Source organism: Phacochoerus africanus, chromosome 12 (assembly GCF_016906955.1).
Source record: "Phacochoerus africanus isolate WHEZ1 chromosome 12, ROS_Pafr_v1, whole genome shotgun sequence".
NCBI lineage: Eukaryota > Metazoa > Chordata > Mammalia > Artiodactyla > Suidae > Phacochoerus > Phacochoerus africanus.
The window spans coordinates 11,476,814-11,494,670 of record NC_062555.1 but is presented as its reverse complement, the minus strand read 5'-3'; the positions used below and the strand labels follow the sequence as shown (position 1 = coordinate 11,494,670).

The 17,857-nt window shown below is 45.4% G+C and overlaps 1 protein-coding gene across 1 annotated transcript in view; it reads left to right on the top strand.

Annotated features, from left to right (window-relative positions):
- Positions 1-17,857, top strand: part of USH2A (usherin) — an 811,661-nt gene that overhangs the window by 672,574 nt on the left and 121,230 nt on the right. The window contains exon 60 of the mRNA XM_047754984.1: positions 1,867-2,221. Within this exon, the coding sequence (XP_047610940.1) occupies positions 1,867-2,221 (355 nt within the window). The remainder of the gene's footprint in view (positions 1-1,866; positions 2,222-17,857) is intronic.

Here is a 17,857-nt window from a genome sequence, read left to right as displayed (position 1 = left end):
ATATCGAGGTAATTTCCTTAATTGGCATGGAGCTCTTTCTTCTCTACTCAGCCACAAGCCCCTTTATACCTCAGGCCTGCTGTGTAACAGGTGGTCATCAATTAAGATTTGTTGATGAAGGAGTTCCCATCGTGGCTCAGTGGTTAACGAATCTGACTAGGAACCGTGAGGTTGCAGGTTCGATTCCTGCCCTTGCTCAGTGGGTTAACGTGAGCTGTGGTGTAGGTCGCAGACATGGCTCGGATCCTGCGTTGCTGTGGCTGTGGTGTAGGCCAGCGGCTACAGCTCTGATTTGACCCCTAGCCTGGGAACCTCCATGTGCCATGGGTGCGACCCTAGAAAAGGCAAAAAGACAAAAGACAAAAAAAAAAAGGTTTGTTGATGAATACAAGAAAGAAAAATACTTATTTTGAAGGATTATAGATTAAGAAGGGTAACTTCAAAGAAGGAGGAAATAAGTGACAGCAGGGAGTGACCCTAAAACATTTTTAAGGTCAGTGTTGGAGAATGTTTTGCCTGTGTTCTCTTCCAGGAGTTTGATGGTGTCTTGCCTTATATTTAAGTCTTTAAGCCGTTTTGAGTTTATTTTGGTACATGGCGTGAGGGTGTGTTCTAGTTTCCTTGATGTGCATGCAGCTGTCCAGGTTTCCCAACAATACTTGCTGAGAAGACTTTTTTCCATTTTATGTTCTTGCCTCCTTTGTCAAAGATTAATTGACCGCAGGTGTCTGGGTTTATTTCTGGGTTCGCTATTATGTCTCATTGGTCTGTATGAGACATTTGGTATCAGTGTAGCACTGGGAACTTGGTCTGGTCCCTTATGATGGAGCATGATAATGTGAGGGAAAAAAATGTGTCCATGTATGTGTGACTGGGTCACCATGCTGTACAGTGGAAAATTGACAGAACACTGTAAACCAGCTATAATGGAAAAAAAACAAAAATCATTATATAAAAAGTTAAAAAAAATTTTTCAAACCTCCTAGAAACAAATACACAATAGCATGGTGCTAGGTGGAAAGAATAAGCACTGTGGGCTTCTCTTCTCGATGGTTTGTCCAGCCACGGGCTAGCCTGGGCAGTTTCCACAGAGACCTCATGGTTCCAGGAGCAGCAAGAGAACCATCCTCCGTGTGAACACCTTTGGCGTCTCTGCTCTCATCATAACTGCTTTCCCAATGGCCAGAGTCATAGGGCCAAGTTCAGAGAGCGTTTGGGAGGACATTAGCAATAGATGCAGACACAGGGAGACAAATGCGGACACTGCCTGCCTGCAGTCCATCTACCATGGCAGGGTAAGAATTCCCAATAATATCAGCTTCTAATAATTATCTAAGCGATGTTTCCAGTTGTCCAAGAATTAAAACCCCTGTATGTGCACAGGCACACACTTGCACCCATATATGTCAGTATGTCGACGAAGATCCAGAAAATACCCAAAAAGTGTTAATAGTGCCCACATATATGCTTCTGATTTTCCTGATTTTTAGGTAATATATTTGTTTTCAGGTATGGCATGTATAATTTTTGTTTTAGGAACAATTTCTAAGGTAACACAACAAAATGTGTCTGTGGGTGCTGATTCACTTTTTAAATGTTTTAACTTCTTCTGTTTTGCCATGTTTTCGAAGACACACGTGCATGTTTTATGCATTTGAGATGGATGTATACCCCCCATATCAAAACAGTGATAAGGAATCGGGCCTCCGGTGTACTCTTTCCTCTGGTCTTCATTGCAGTGCTGAAAGGGACCGTTGAAAATATGAGGTTATAACAAAGTCTTCTCAAAAGCAATTTCCCCCTCTGTCTACTAAGCTTCCTTTGAAGGGTGCGGGATCGCTGATTACCTTCCTGATGTCTTTCCAGACGTCCTGCTGGCACTGAAGAGGAATCTCTTTTGTTCCTCTGGTCAGAAGGAGCCCTTGAATTGATTGACGATGCAGATACTCTGAGGCCTTTCACGCTCTATGAATATCGGGTCAGAGCCCTAAACTCCAGGGGCTCCGTGGAGAGTCCGTGGTCCTCCGTACGGACTTTGGAAGCCCCACCTCGAGATTTGCCAGCGCCCTGGGCTCAAGCCACTGGTGCTCATTCAGTTCTGCTCAACTGGACGAAACCAGCATCTCCCAACGGCATCGTCTCCCAGTACCACGTCATCTACCAAGAGGCACGTGATGACCCCGCGTTGAACGCCTCTGCTGTGCGGGCTTTCACCGTGACAGTAAGAACTTAGATAAGAGCAGAACACGTCCTTAGATGATCTGGTTAATATGTTGTAATTGATTTTCCTCTCTGGCTTTTCATCTTTCTTCCCTTGGGGCTTAAATATATGTGAATCTTTAAGGGCAGAAATGCCATGTCGTTGCGGAGCCAGATACTGAACTAAGCATGTGAAAGACTGGAGGTGAGTTTGGGGACCACAGTTCATTTGTGTTACCTCCCACAAGTAAGTGAATCTCTCTTTGCCTGATTTCCAGATCCGTTAAGTGCGGATGTTGACAAGTGCTCCCCTGCACCTCATGGAGATGAGGCAGAGGTGAAATTAGACATGTCGCATATATAGACTTGATATTATTGGCCCTTTGAGGGAAAAGGAAATTCAGTTTCTAGATGTAGCCATCTAGAGGTATAGATATACATAGACACATCACAGGCACTCAAGTTTAGGGGTGATTTTTCTGGGTTGGCCTCTCCCGGCCCATAACATAACTTAATTCAGATTACTTTGAATCTCCTGAGAGCTGTTTTTTGACCGTGCCCACAGCATGCGGAAGGCCTCGCGCTAGGGATCAAACCTGGGTCACAGCTGCGACCTGCACCACAGCTGTGGCAACGCAGGATCCTTAACCCGCCACACGACAGAGGAACTTCCCTAATGGCTTTCTTTACATCGTGCATAGCCTGGCGTTGTATGGAAGATATGAAAACAAGGTGATTTTGCCTCGGGGAGCTTTGTCTTGTATGATAATACTGCAGACATGAGAACTGAACCTCAGAAAGTGAACAAAGCAGTGGACTGTAGCCCGTAGCATCCGCCACACCGGGACTCACATCCCAAACCCCAGCACCGACGAGCCGCAAACCACCATCCAAGTGAGAATATCACATATCAAAGGTGTCAGGCAGGCAAGGCTCTGGCAAGTTCGTAAATGTGATTCTGTTGGTGTAAAAGTTGTGGAATAGTGTAAAATAGAGAGAAAATTTATTGGGACAAGGAAATACTCTGCAACTTATCAAAAAGGCTGCCTGTAGGGAGAAGAGGCACTTTTACTTTTCAGTGAGTGTAATTCTCTAGTTTGATTCTTTTCAATGACCATTTATTACATTCTTTTATTGAAAATTTTTTTCATCCTAGTGCAGAACTGTGAAACACAAAATTAAACCACATTATGTCTGATATATATTACTTGGCAGCCCAGAGACTACTCCGCTTTGAGCAGAAAAACTGGCAGATAGCAGATGTTAACAAAAAAAGAAGAAAGAAAGAAAGAAAGAAAGAAAGAAAGAAAGAAAGAAAGAAAGAAAGAAAGAAAGAAAGAAAAGAAAGAAAAGAAAAGAAAGAAAGAAAAGAAAAGAAAAGAAAAAAGCAGGAAATGCAGGAGGCAAGCAGGACACCCTCATACGGAAGGGGCATCACCAAGAAGATGAAATTTTGTTATTTGAGGAGTTAAATAATATGGTTTTCAAAATGTGCCAAGACCATACTAAATATGAAAACCCCTCATAAATAAGAAAAAATGGACAGCAGAAAGCATTATTTTCGAAGACAAGACCATTTTCAGTGCTTCCAGTTTTGGCAGCCCAACTTACATGAAGCTTATAGAATATAACATGTATCAAAGTATCTAAATGAGGAGTTCCCGTCGTGGCGCAGTGGTTAATGACTCCGACTAGGAACCATGAGGTTGCGGGTTCGATCTCTGGCCTTGCTCAGTGGGTTAAGGATCTGGCGTTGCCATGAGCTGTGGTGCAGGTTGCAGACACGGCTCGGATCCCGCGTTGTTGTGGCTCTGGCGTAGGCCGGTGGCTACAGCTCTGATTCGACCCCTAGCCTGGGAACCTCCATATGCTTCGGGAGCGGCCCAAGAAAAGACAAAAAGACACACACACAAAAAAATCTAAATGAGATGCGGCAAACAGATTTGAATGAAACTCCAGAAGAATCTTCGTAAATGAATAGTTTAAAGTACAATTTCCTCACCGTCCTATGTTCACACTTCTCACTATGACTAAGAAATAAGTGATGTGTGAATTAATGAAATAATATTAATGAACTCTTCGTTTTTATTTAGAATTCAATGTTTGTACTTTATGCTGCATTTGACATTTGATTATATATCAGGGTCTTTCGTATTAAATCCTCTAGCGCCCTCATTGTAAGCCTTAGAAGCAGTGTTCTTTTTTGATTTGATTTTTATTTTGTATTGGAGTATAGTTGATTCACACGGTTGTGTTAGTTTCAGGTGTACAGCAAAGGGATTCAGTTGTACATACATCCATTCTTTTTCAGATTCTTTTCCCATATAGGTTTTTACAGAATATTGAGTAGAGGTCCCTGTGCTACAGATTAGGGCCTTGTTGGCTACCTGTTCTATAAATAGTAGCGTGTATCTGTTAATCCCCAGTTTATCCCTCTTCCCCCTCACCTGTCCACTTTGATAACCGTAAGTTTGGTTTTTGAACTCTGAGAGTCTGTTTCTGTTTTGTAAATACATTCCTTTGTGTCATTTTTTAGGTCTTATTTTTAGGGGCTACCATAGGGTATTTGTGTTTCTCTGTCTGACTTAAGAAACAGTGTTCTTAAGTGTAGAAGTTCTTCTTTGGTGGACATGTGGTCAGTGGGGAGACTGTCACTTCTCACCGTACCCTTGGAATTCATGTCCTAAACATGCATACTGAAAGCAAAACACTGAAACATCCTTGAAAGAGCTTTCTCAATGAGACACCTAAATTTAAATGTATGTGTTGTTGGAGATACCAGTGTTGCAATGATCACACCTCTGATCTTTCAAAATATGGCTTTCAGAGGTCTGCGCCTAAATGTTTAGTCTCCCAAAAAGTTCTGCTGGTGTTCCTTTGTGAAGTGCCCCCCAAGTCATCTCTTCATAGCCCATTTCATTTGATGACGCAAGACTCAAAATAGCCAGTGAACTCTGTTCTCTGTTTAATCTGCTAGGTTCTATTTTTATCGCACCAAAACTTCCTGGAAAGAGGAAGATCTATTGCCTCCAGCATTAAACATTATCCGGCCCTTGATGCGTGGACTCTCCCCAACATCACTTCCGTCTGTCCACCCAGTGCTGCTGAATTCCTCCATCTTTCTAAAGATTAATCCGTGCAGTGCTAAAGAGAATAGCCAGAATAATCAAGAAACAATAATATTTATGCGTTCTGTTTTCAGATGTGTGTGTATTCAAGGTAGCCGCCCAAATCTGGATCTTTGGCCCTGAAGATCCCAAGAGAAGACTTCATTAAGGTCATGGGGAAAAGTCCTATTTGAGTTTCTAAGCAATCAAGGGCATATTCCAAAAGGCAAGTGGGCTTGTGTTACGACATTCTGGTCACTAGGCCAAGTTTCCAAGACAGGAGGCCACAATGACTCTTTAGCAACCGACATCTTTGAGAGAAGTAATCAGAAGACAAACCAGTGTCACTGAGTTTTCATCCATTCCTCCATTCCCAAGAGAACGTGTCCAGTCTTTTTTTAACAGATACCTAAAGAAGAGTGTGCTTGGGGGCTATCATTTCCATTCCTTAGCGTCAGAGAAGAATCCTCCTCTTATTCAGAGTCCATCTCTTCCTGATCAGGATAGCGTGACGTCATGTATCCGTACACTGGGCCTTCAGGGTCAAGAACGGGTTATTGACGATTCAATCCAATTTGGCAAATAGTCATTGAGTCCTCTCTTCAATATGTCAATACGCAGTGCTGTACCTCACTGTATTATTGAGTCTCCCGTCCGGCTGGGCTGTTGGGTACAGACTCTGGGGAAAGGAATAGTCAAGTCTTAGGCACTGATTTTTGAAGTGCTGGGCATTTCAGGTTTTGAAGTTTCTTTGCTTCTGAGTTTCTGCTGCTCGGGTTTTGGTGATTCCCTTTTAGCTCTCTGAGCACCTCCCTGGCTGTACTTATTATTTCTTTGATTCCTGTACCAACTAAACCTTTTCACTGTCTCCTTCCTTTTCTGTGCCTGCCCTAGGAAATAGTTCCAAGTTTTTGTTTCTTTGGCCACTTTGGCTAAAATCTCCCTGAGCAAAGGAACTCCACTTTCAATTAGTGAGAAATAGAATCCATCCCTACGGTGGCAGTATTACAATTCGACCCACAGAGGTGGCACGAATGCCCCTCGTTTAGTCCCTTGTTTATCTTGGGAGCCCATCCCTGCAGGAGAAGCCACCAATAAGCTGCCTGTAGCGTAGTGCCATCACTAGCTGGTCCCAAAGTCTCCCCAGAGCTGTTTAGAGACAGGTGGATGGGGCTGGGAGAGCCACATAAAACAGGTGCGATGGATGCATGAATCCTCCTGATGGTGGCAGTGGATGGAGAACTGGCAGTGGGGGCCCTCCATGGGGGTGGAGAACATATGTGTTGGCAGGAGCAGCAGCAGCAGCAGCAGAGGCAGCAGGAGAGAAGAAATGGAAAGAGTGAGGCTTGTAATATATCACCAGCTTCTGTCCCCAACCCCATGAAAAGTCTCATCTCCTTTGGGGCCTGAGTAGATCCTTCTAAGGGGAAGTGAGCCCTATCTGGTTCCTTAGGATCTCTCCAAACCCATCCCAGCCACTACTGAAACCAGCTTCAGGTAGAGGTCCTTAAACGCCCCTCCCGATTAGCTCGTGATGAATTGTGCGGTGTCAAGAGAGGAACTGCATTTAGCCTTGCTTGGCATGCGAGGGCTCCGTGGCGGTGTTTACAGGCAACACTCCTGGCGAGGTTGGCGGCACTGCTGCCACCGTTCGGATTTGTTTGCTTTTTCTCACTGGCACTGCCATCACACTGGCAAAAAAGTAACTGCGGATGGAAAGGCGAAGGCGGTTTACCCGTGAGTCTGTGCTCTCCCTGTATCCCTGCTTCCTCCACGGGGTTATAAACCATCCGGCCCAGCTCAGACGTGTGCCCAGTCCCCCGAAAGATAGATGGTCCCTCACTCTGCGTGGAGAGTCAAGCACAGAGAGTGCTGAGGGGTAAGCAGATGATGTGGTCACTAAGAGCTGGCTTCCAGTCTGGAAATGAAATCCAGAATGACAGACTCTACTTTCTAGATCCCGGTTGCCAAACGTTCTTGCTCAAAGTCAAGGAGGAGGTATTCAAAATGCCCCCATGTGCATGTCACGGCTCTCTTTCCCATTAGGTAGATACGTAAGGGGGAAAAATGAGATACTTTGTAATTGCCATACTACGGAGCATTTGTGAGTAAGTGCATGAACTTATTTTTAAGCCCATCCTCATTCTGGCGTAGTATAATGTAAAATATGATTGCTCCTTACGTATAAACTTCAACTAGCTGTGGCTCTTAAAATTAGCTGTAGGCTCTTTTTTCCCCAGATCCACTGATAAGACAAAAGAATTGCTTTGGAAGATCTACCTATTTAAAACAGCTCCTTCGAGTTCCTGTTGTGGCGCAGTGGAAAGGAATCCAACTAGGAACCACGAGGTTGCAGGTTCAATCCCTGGCCTCACTCAGTGGGTTAAGGATCTGGCGTTGCCGTGAGCTGTGGTGTAGGTCGCAGAGTCAGGTCAGATCTGATGTGGCTGTGGCTGTGGCATAGGCCAGCAGGTGTAGCTCTGATTCGACCCCTAGCCTGGAACCTCCATATTCTGCGGGTGCAGCCCTAAAAAGCAAATATATATATATATATATATATATATATATATATAATAAAATAACATGAAACAACTCCTTTGGTGACCATTGTTCCAAGTTCAAGAAGAAATAGCTATAAAAACAATTGCTATATTTTTTGTATTGGTTCTACACATTTTAGAATATGAGATAACTACATCATCCATTCTTTTATATAAAAGATACAAAATATGGATGAGTAGGTGAACACTTGTTGGCCTGACCCATTTTTATTGAATGTTGTATTTTGTTTGACTTCAACTTTTCATTTATTAGCCTTATCTTTATCCCTTTTTTTCTGATGATACTCCACCAACCACAAATATAGATTGGGGGTCTGCTTTTTGCTCAGTATTATTGCGGATGAAAACCATGAGTCTTCCTGAACTTTGTCTAACTACTTTCTTGGAAAAGCTCTATTTTTCTCCAGCCATTTTATTCCCAAAAGCCTTAACAGGACTCGCCTGCTCACCAGTACCTCTCAAGCAGATCAAAGGTTTTCCAGTCTCTTTTAGTGACAAGGACCAGCCTGGTTTTGGTAATCAGGACTCATTCCGTGTGTTTTAAAAGAATCCAATCTAAATCCAGTCTAGGAGTTCCTGTCATGGCTCAGACGAAATGAATCTGACTAGCATCCCTAAAGATGCAGGTTCGATCCCTGGCCTTGCTCAGTGGGTTAAGGATCTGGCGTTGCCATGAGCCGTGGTGTAGGTCACAGATGTGGCTTGGATCCTGCATTGCTATGGCTGTGGTGTAGGCCAGCGGCTACAGCTCTGATTTGACCCCTAGGCTGGGAACCGCCATATGCCATGGGTGTGGCCCTAAAAAGACAAAAGTAAGTAAATAAATAAATCCAGTCTAAAGCCTGACTTGTGTTAAGAGATCTGCAGTTGGGAGAAGAGAGCATGTCCATTTTCTCTTTTCTTCATCTCCCTCTTCTTCTCTTCTTGATTTCCCTGGGATCGTGGAAGAAAAGATAGAATTAGACCAAAAGGAGCAGAGCCTAACTCCATATGTCGCAACCCATCAGGCTTTGTCTTCTCATGTGTAGGTGTCTCATGAGATTTCCTTTGTGGGTTAGGTAGAGGTCCCCCATGAGAAATTTCATGCTTCACAGTTCCTGATACAGGCCATGCGTGCCTTGACAAAGTTCTTGCCCCACTATCCATTACTGCCCCCAAGATCCACCCACAGCCTTTTACTTCTGGGCTCCCCTCTCCCAAGCAGTCAGGCAATACCAGGTCCTCTCATGTTGACAAAGCCCATGCCTTTCTCAGCATCACTGGTCTTCCAGAAACCTTGCTCTATCGAAAAAGCCAAGTGCAACTAGTCCAGCACTACCTTCTCTCATTGCCTTAGCACTGAGTAAGGGCCAGCGAGCCTCAGCCCTTCAGAATTCACTGAATGCAAAGCAGGTATCAGCTTCTCAAATCCTGGGATCACATAAGAATCCCAAAAGACCCTTCTTCACCCTGGTGATTGCATCACAATTCCTATAAGTCTCTTGACCTCTGTAGCAAGCTTCTTGAGAAGAGTAGCTCACGTTTCTTGCAGACACCCTCAAGTTCTTTGGGGTGTTCTCCTGGATGTCCTTCACAGGCCCCAAGAAAGGAGCGTGGGGTATCTCATCCCCCCACCTCGAGGGGTAAGGAAATAACCTGGAGGAACTTCTCTGCAGAATTTCCCTCTTGTCTTACATTGATCTTCCGAGGACAATGGGCTTAGCGGTGTAAGGCTGATTCTTCATGCAAGTACTGCAGAGGTAAGTCTAGCAGTTCAGGTAGAGTTACTTTATCATCTCTTTTTCTAAGCTATACTCATTGTTGACTAAAAAGATATATGCACAACCTAAAAGTTAAGAGTTAAGTTTTATTTGAGGCAAAATGAGAGCCTCCGCTAGGGAGGCAGCATCCCAAGTAACTCTCAGAAAACTGCTGGGAGAAGGCAAGGGGGAGGATATATAGGAGTTTTGCAACAAAAAGGCAGGGAGCAGGAACAAAACATATTAAAAGATGCAAAGTCTGGGCTCACTGAAATTGCTCCTTTGCTATGCAGCCACCCGGGGCTCGGTGCTCTCACAGCCTGAGTTCCCTCAGGGCTCACAGACTCACCCTTGGAGGTGGCTGCAATCGCTGGAGAGTGTGACATCTTTTGTTCACTGATATGGCAGGCAATATTTTCCTTCTTTTTTTTTTTTTTAAAGGGCCACATGCACGGCAATATTTTATTTCTCATTGTCAATGTCCAGTACATCCTGTTACACAGCTAAGTGACTCCATCATCTTTCTAGTTCCTCAAGGCCGATCCTTCTTGAGTCCTCCCCTGCTTTACTCTCATATCCCATCCTTCACTAAGTCCTATTGCATCTAAAACGGACAGCACTTATGCCTTGAATCCAGCCAGCACCCAGATTGGGACTTGAACCCACGCACTGGGACACGATCCCAGCCAGAAGCCGGTTTGGGACTTGAACCCATAGTGTTTTTTACATTAGAATCACTCACCTGCTGTGTGGACTTACTGAGGTTCAAGTTCTTTCTGTCTCAGCACAGAAGGAATTCAGTGAGAGACAAAGTGATAGGCAAGAAATAGATTGATTAAGATAGGATGCTTGAGAGGCAAGCGGGCAGGCAAGGAGGCGCTGGCCCGTGGATCAGGTGGGCTACATTTTTATCATCCAAGGAAAGTGGGGAGGGGGAAGAGCCTGCTTTCTTCGTCGTTCTCTGAGCAGATGTCAGGCTTACATCACCAGCTCCTCCTTCGAATCTGGTAAGAGAGTATGTGACCCTGTGAGGCCAAACTAGGACTGTTTGGCACCTATCAAATCAGAGGAGGGCGTAAACATGCTAAACTGTGTTGTCGTCTCAGGTTTCCATATAACAGGATGCTCCTACTTTGGAAGGTCATCTTCCCTTGAATTCCTGTCCTTGGCCCTAAGGATCATTAGTGTGTCGAACTTGCAAGCAGGCCTCTTGATGACCTCAGGCACGTCTCATGCGTTTATTTACGGTTTTATAGTTAGGCAAGCCTGCTTTGTTCTGAGGGCTTTCTTGAGCCACATCATGAACATCCAGTGGTCTCCCCACGTTCCCTAGGTTGCCCTCTCTGTCTGTGGTCCCCTGCTGGGACTTCTGCACCTGCCTGGGTGACCATCCTACTCATCCCTCTCACATTGACTGCTAAACATATGATGCGAGTTCCCGTCGTGGCGCAGTGGCTAATGAATCCGACTAGGAACCATGAGGTTGCGGGTTCGGTCCCTGCCCTTGCTCAGTGGGTTAAGGATCTGGCGTTGCCATGAGCTGTGGTGTAGGTCGCAGACTCGGCTCGGATCCTGCGTTGCTGTGGCTCTGGTGTAGGCTGGTGGCTACAGCTCCGATTCGACCCCTAGCCTGGGAACCTCCATATGCCACGGGAGCGGCCCAAGAAATAGCAAAAAGACAAAAAAAAAATATGATGAATCCTTCTGCTTGACGGCCCCCTGGTGTTTCCCTCCTCCTCACGTGATCATGTTCTTACCCTTCAAATGGATCCGTCTTCCTACTTCCCTCTTTTGGGGTGGTGTTTGTGTGTGGTTGGTGGGTTGGTTTTTAGGGCTGCACCCGTGGCACGTGGAGGTTCCCAGGCTAGGGATCCAATGGGAGCTACAGCTGCCGGCCTGCACCACAGGTCACAGCAATTCCGGATCCTTAACCCGCTGAGCAAGGCAGGGAGCCAACTCGAGTCCTGTGGATACTCGCTGGGTTCGCTCACCGTGAGCCACCGCAGGAACGCGCCTCCTCCGCTGTTGAGCTGATGTTCATCTCACCGGGCTGTTGTGAGGACGAAATAAATTAACACAGACACAACGCACTTTATCACTGTAAATAGCGACATGAATAGGCTGTTCAAATTCAGACCTCCTCCTCTTTGGAATGACAGAGGCCAAGAGAAATGGTTTGGACAAATGGTTTGGTTTGGACAAAGCAGAAGTATCCAAATTTGGTGGTGACTGAAAACCTGAGGTTTCTCTTAAGCAGGCCTTCCTTTGCCATCCTGAGCTTGCACATTTAAACATTTCCTCATACCACACTGTTCCTTCCCAGGTCATTTCTCAGACAGCGAAGTAGACTCTGTTTCCCTCCTAAGTCGCCTGGGGCAAAATTGTGCTTTTTGGGAGTTCCCGTCGTGGCGCAGTGGTTAACGAATCCGACTAGGAACCATGAGGTTGCAGGTTCGATCCCTGGCCTTGCTTCGTGGGTTAAGGATCCCTCGTTGCCGTGAGCTGTGGTGTGGGTCACAGATGTGGCTCAGATCCCACGTTGCCGTGGCTGTGGTGTAGGCCAGTGGCTACAGCTCCAATTGGACCCCTAGCCTGGGAACCTCCATATGCTGCAGGAAGCGGTCCTAGAAAAGGCAAAAAAGACCCAAAAAAAAAAAAGTGCTTTTTGTCTCCCGAGGTTTAGTTCTGATCCATCCGCCTCCCTGTAGTTCTGACCATAACATTTCACACGGGCCACTGGTGGAAGAGGCCTCCTCCAGCAATATTCACTCCAGAGGCAGTTCGGTTTGCCCTTTCTTTTGTTCTGAGATCCTGTCTGCAAAGCATGCTGTCTTTTGGACACACACACACACACACACTCACACACACGGCCACACCCAGCCCAAATCACACAGCTGCCCCCAAACTAGCATCCACCCATCCTGGGCCGAAGACCCGCCCGTCGGGATGCGTGCAGATGTGTCTGCCCTTTGACTCAGGTATGTTCGTTTCTGATCTTTCAGTGACTTAGAAGGGACCCTTACTGAGACACTCGAGGTCCTCACGGAGCCTTGTTAAAAAATATCTATGAAAGTAAAATGAACTCGTCCACACTCTAGCAAGGCCAGGCCATAAATTCAGACGTGGTGCCATTGAGCAGAGACAGCAGGCTGTAAACGGCGGTGAAGGGCAGGAGTTAATTGAACTCGGTGCACTTGTCACACGTGGGAAGTAGCCACTACCTGGGACAAGACGGCTGCCCCCCAGTCCCCTGCGACAGCCCGGGGGTCACATCCTGAGCTCTGCAAGGGCTTCTGGGTGAGGGGGAATCATACACAGATGACCAATTTTTTCATGGTTCACAGCCGATCAAAGTGAAATTCAGCAGCTGTTCAGGACAAGTGACCACTGTAACGGCTGTAATATAACCTGCTAAATAGAGAGGGAATTGCATTAGAGCAAGAGGTTAGCCATGATTATCGGCAGGTGAGTGCTTTATTGAAGTTGAAAGACCATTAACATTGATAGAGTAATTATTTCAACTTGAAAGTAATTACCTTGATGGGTGATAACTTCTCTAGTGTTCCCAGATTTGATTGGACCAAACAATCGTGAGTTCCTGAAGCCTAGAAAAATATTACAACAATACTGTGATTTTTAAATTACCAAAACCACTGTTGGAATATTTTAATTATGCCTAACAGTGAAAAGATCTTACCTTACACTGCCTAGTGACCCCTCATGTAGAGAGAGACATTTGCTTTTTAATCCAAATGCAATGACCCACACCCACCACCTGTGAATACATATGTGATGGGTTTGCAAATGAATCTTTTTATCTCAAGATAATGTTTAAGGTGAAACATCTTGTTAGAGCCATGGCTGGATGTTTCTAAGTTCAAATGGCTGGCATTGGGGAGGTCCCCGAATGGCAGCTTCTGGCTTCGTCATCGAGGGTTTAAATTGGTATCAATTACATATTTTGATAATGACATCCTCAAAATTGAAAACTTCTGGATGTCATGTATTGTGGATCCCAAAGCTCAGATTTTAGTCAGTTCTGTAATTTGCGCGTTGAACTAGCTTTCTTGCTTGATGTGGTGCAACTCCAGTAAAAATGTACTGTGTGGTCAGGGTGTTTTCTGTTTATCTGCACTGAAGATCAGCAAACAAAAGTTGAAAACCTGAGCTTCTCTGAAAACTAAGGCAAGTATGAAAATTGTGAGTCATTTGCTGTTGAGGAACGAGACTCATAAACTCCAAGGTGGTTAATCAAGACCAAGAAATACTGTGGGACTCTTCCTTTCATCCGTTGTTCCCCATGATTCTTGTACACTTTTAAAATAGGCACGACCTAAAAGTTCAGAGAAGTTTTATTTGGGGCAAGATGAGGACTATAGCCCGGGAGCAGCAGTTCTGATAACTTTGAAAAAATGCTCCAAAGACCCACAGGGGGCATGTCAGAATATATGTGATTTTGGTGAAGGGGGAGGGGCACGCAACCAAGCACACATTTCACGGAAGGTTGCTCTGAGGCATGTCACCATGAAGGATTTTAGTGCTTTTCTAGATATGAGGAGAGGCAAGAATTGGGCTCATAAAATCTCCTGAAAATATCTGTCCCAAGACCTGTTTTGCCGGTTTTCCCAGAGCACCTCACTCCTGATCTCTGCCCTGAGCTCTTTTCAGGGGGTGTTGGGTTGAGGGTCAGCAGCTGCAGTGGCTCCCAGTTCGGTCCTTGTAGAGACAGATGGCAAGTGCCAATCTCCAGTTCACAGTCTATTTTGAGACTCTCTTGCACCTAAAAGCTACAACAGATGCAAAGAAAGCAGAAAGAGTCTCTTCTCTCTGGGACCCGTGGTGTTGGAGCAAATAAGGAAAGAGATGAATTCTGCTACAATAAGCAGTTATTTGGCCATGCAGGGGCATTGATTGTGCTTAAAAGAACCTGGGGGAGCTCTAACTCATACCCCTGCTTCCAACCCAACCCTCGCCCTAAGGAAGTGAAACACCATTAACCACAAACTGCTGCCTGAACCAACAGAGCATCATGAGTTAGCCCTGCTGTCAGGAGAGAAGGTGAATGTGGCATCACCTTCAGGTTCCTGGATGACTCCTTAGACCTTTCGACCACCTTAGAAGGATTTGACCAGGTGATCAGCCAGTGAAGGACTCTCTTGATGGCCACACTTCCCAGGAGATTTTTCCTAAGGAAAACCTCAGACTCTCCTAAGGACCAAACAGGTTTCCACCTGTTGTCTGAGAGCCACTCAGGATGTTTGACCAAGCAAGCCATAAATGCAGAGCGGAAGCTGTGGGTTCCCTCCATCTCCCCTTCTCCGCTCTGAATTCCTCTCATAGGTGAAGTCGCCGAGTCTCTCTTTCAGAGGGAATCAGAGTGCAGAAGTCCTTCCCTTCCAAGTTGGAGGAGACTTGCTAACTGAGAAGAACAATGACTGGTTTGAATTTGGTAAAAAAAAAAAAAAGGGGGTTTGAAATGAAACCATGGGGAAAGGAAGAATTGACGGTTGGGATCGCACATCTCGCCATTAAGTGCACCAAAAAGTCAAGAAATCTGACCCAACTGACATCACGTCAGAATTCAGGCCGACCGAGTGTCGTCTACAGCTAGGCTACAGATTGGATTAAGGAGCCCCTCAGGTACTCTGAATTTCAAAGAAGTGTAATAACTCATTTTTAAACATTTTCGATGATGCTTGGATTATTAAATGCTCACATTACAAAATCAGAGTCCTAATCCCTTCACAGAGGTGCGTGGTCTACTCTGAAAGATAATGGCCACGTCTAGATAGTAAAATTACAGTATATTTTTAGCGCGTGTAAATGGTACTTTTTGACAAGACACAAGTAATGAATTTTCTCATATAAGTTCCTATTGGGTGATTATGATACAGAGTTTTATTTTCGCTAAAGCAATGACGAGTGTCATGGCTGGGTACTTGTGCCCATTAGTGGCTGGTTCTGTGGGGGGTTTTTTAGGATGGTTATTGATCTCTTGCTGAGCTGAGATTCAGGTTTTATGCCAGAGAGCTTGATTAATGGGTTGGTTTCTATAAGTGGACTGAATGGGGATAGAAAGCAGGGGCAGCCTGCTCTGCCAACCCCAAATCCGTCAAGATGCGTGGCTCATTATGAAACAGTTATCAAGGATACATGAAAAATTAATTGGGCTCCGTTTGATTCTGCAAAGAATCGGCTTTCTACTTGGCGGCACCCCCCCCATGCCCTCTTTCCAGATGTTGTGCACGGGGGCCCCCGGGAGGAACGGCAAAGGAGATGTATTAATACATTGTATTGATTAGATCAAGACCCCTGACAGTTATTTGTAGAGATACCATCTGGCCGCTGTTCGAATTCCTTCACCAAAAACAGGACGTGACACGTTATTAATCTCAACTCTCTAAGTATAGACAGTTGCCTTTTCTGCTAAACCGCATTTTACCATTCCGTGGGAGCTGGAGGCAGACCTGAAGGGTGTGGAAATTAAGGTTATTACACAAATTGAGCCATATGGTCCAAATATTTCAGCACGAAAATTGCCAGGCAATAAAAATTGCTCCTGCCTTCCTAATGGTGTAAATTACAGTTTAACCGTGCCTCCGATGCTGTCCTTCTGCCGCGCTTAACTACTGTTACATGAAGGACATTGTTTTAAAAATATAAAAAACAAGTAAATGCCAGCAGCGTGTTTTACAATCTGTTAGTGTGTCATTAAGAACACTGTCAGAAATACATAAACATAACGGCAGGCACCCCGGCATACAAAAGAACTCGCATGGAAACAGAAAGTGTCTTGAAAAGTCTCGTCTTGAGCTCTGTCGTGGCACGAGCGGGTCCCCCCTGGAGAGTGTCCAGAGAGAAGAGCCCTGCCTGATGCTTTATTCGAATTGGCAACGGCATCGTGTTTCCAAATGAGCCCTCCCTGGTGGGCCTCTGCCCCAGTGAGGGGAGAGTGAACCCATTCTATGCTAAATGATCCCAGTTGGCCCTTTTAAGGGTTTCCGCTGGGGCACAGCAAAAAGACCCCAGCGTCTTCCTCAACGGTGGCCGGTAGGATTGAAAGCACAAAATCCAAAGAAATCAATCCTTTTCTTTGGGGGCAGACTGGCAAGAGGACGCTTCCGCAAGATATGAAGACCATTCACATTTGCAGAAGACCGGACCCCGTCAAATGTTTTTCTACCTTTTATCCTAAACCACCTGGTATTTAAAAAATACACCCGTACAGGTCCTAAGAATGCCGATGCTCTCGGAAACAGCACACTCCTCCAACTCTTTGGACGTCTCAGATGTTCAAGACACAGCTGAAAGTAAAATTCAGGAGAAAAGTTTATCAGAATTAGATAGAAGCAAAATTTGAAGGAACACGGCTTTTAAGTCCTAGTGGAGATAGATTTTTTCTTTACCTTTTTTCATCTCTACCTCTCCAAAGTGGGGGAGGCCTAGCTAGGGTCTGTTTTACCCTTTATGCTCAAAGAGTTTTTAAAAAGAGGGAGAACACCAGGAAACTATATCTCCAGCTTTATCTACCTCTCTCTGTGTGTTTCTCCTTTGTGGCCATGCCCTGCAATTAACGAGGACCAGTTATTCTCTCCTCATGGCTTAAAGGCAGGGGTAGCGACCTGTTACTGGGGTGTTTTCTGCCTGGAAAGCGCTTTCCCAGGGAGCCCCAGGGCTGGCTTCCTCCCGTCCTTCCTTTCTTGATTAAAATGTCACCCTCTGTCACTCTCAGGGAGGACTTACCTGGACTGTCTAGCTATCATTCACTCCCCACCTCCATCACACCCACTTTCTATCCCTCTCCCCTGTTTTATTTTTCTCTTCAATATTCAACACGATGTAGCAGGATATATGTTTGTTTCTTTTTTTTTTTTTGTCTTTTGCCTTTTCTAGGGCCACACCCGCAGCATATGGAGGCTCCCAGGCTAGGGGTCCAATCGGAGCTGTTGCTGCTGGCCCATGACAGAGCCACAGCAACACCAGATCCAAGCTGCGTCTGTGACCTACAGCACAGCTCATGGCAATGCCGGATCCTTAACCCACTGATCGAGGCCAGGGATCGAACCCGCAACCTCATGATTCCTATTTGGATTCGTTTCCGCTGCACCACGACAGGAACGCCTATTGGCTTATTTTTCTTGTTTACTCTCTCCAACCAGAAATATAAGCCCCATGAGGGCAAGGAATTTTGTTAACTTGGCTCCCTTTTTCCCAGAACCTAAAACAATGCTACTTTTAAACATCTGTGTAA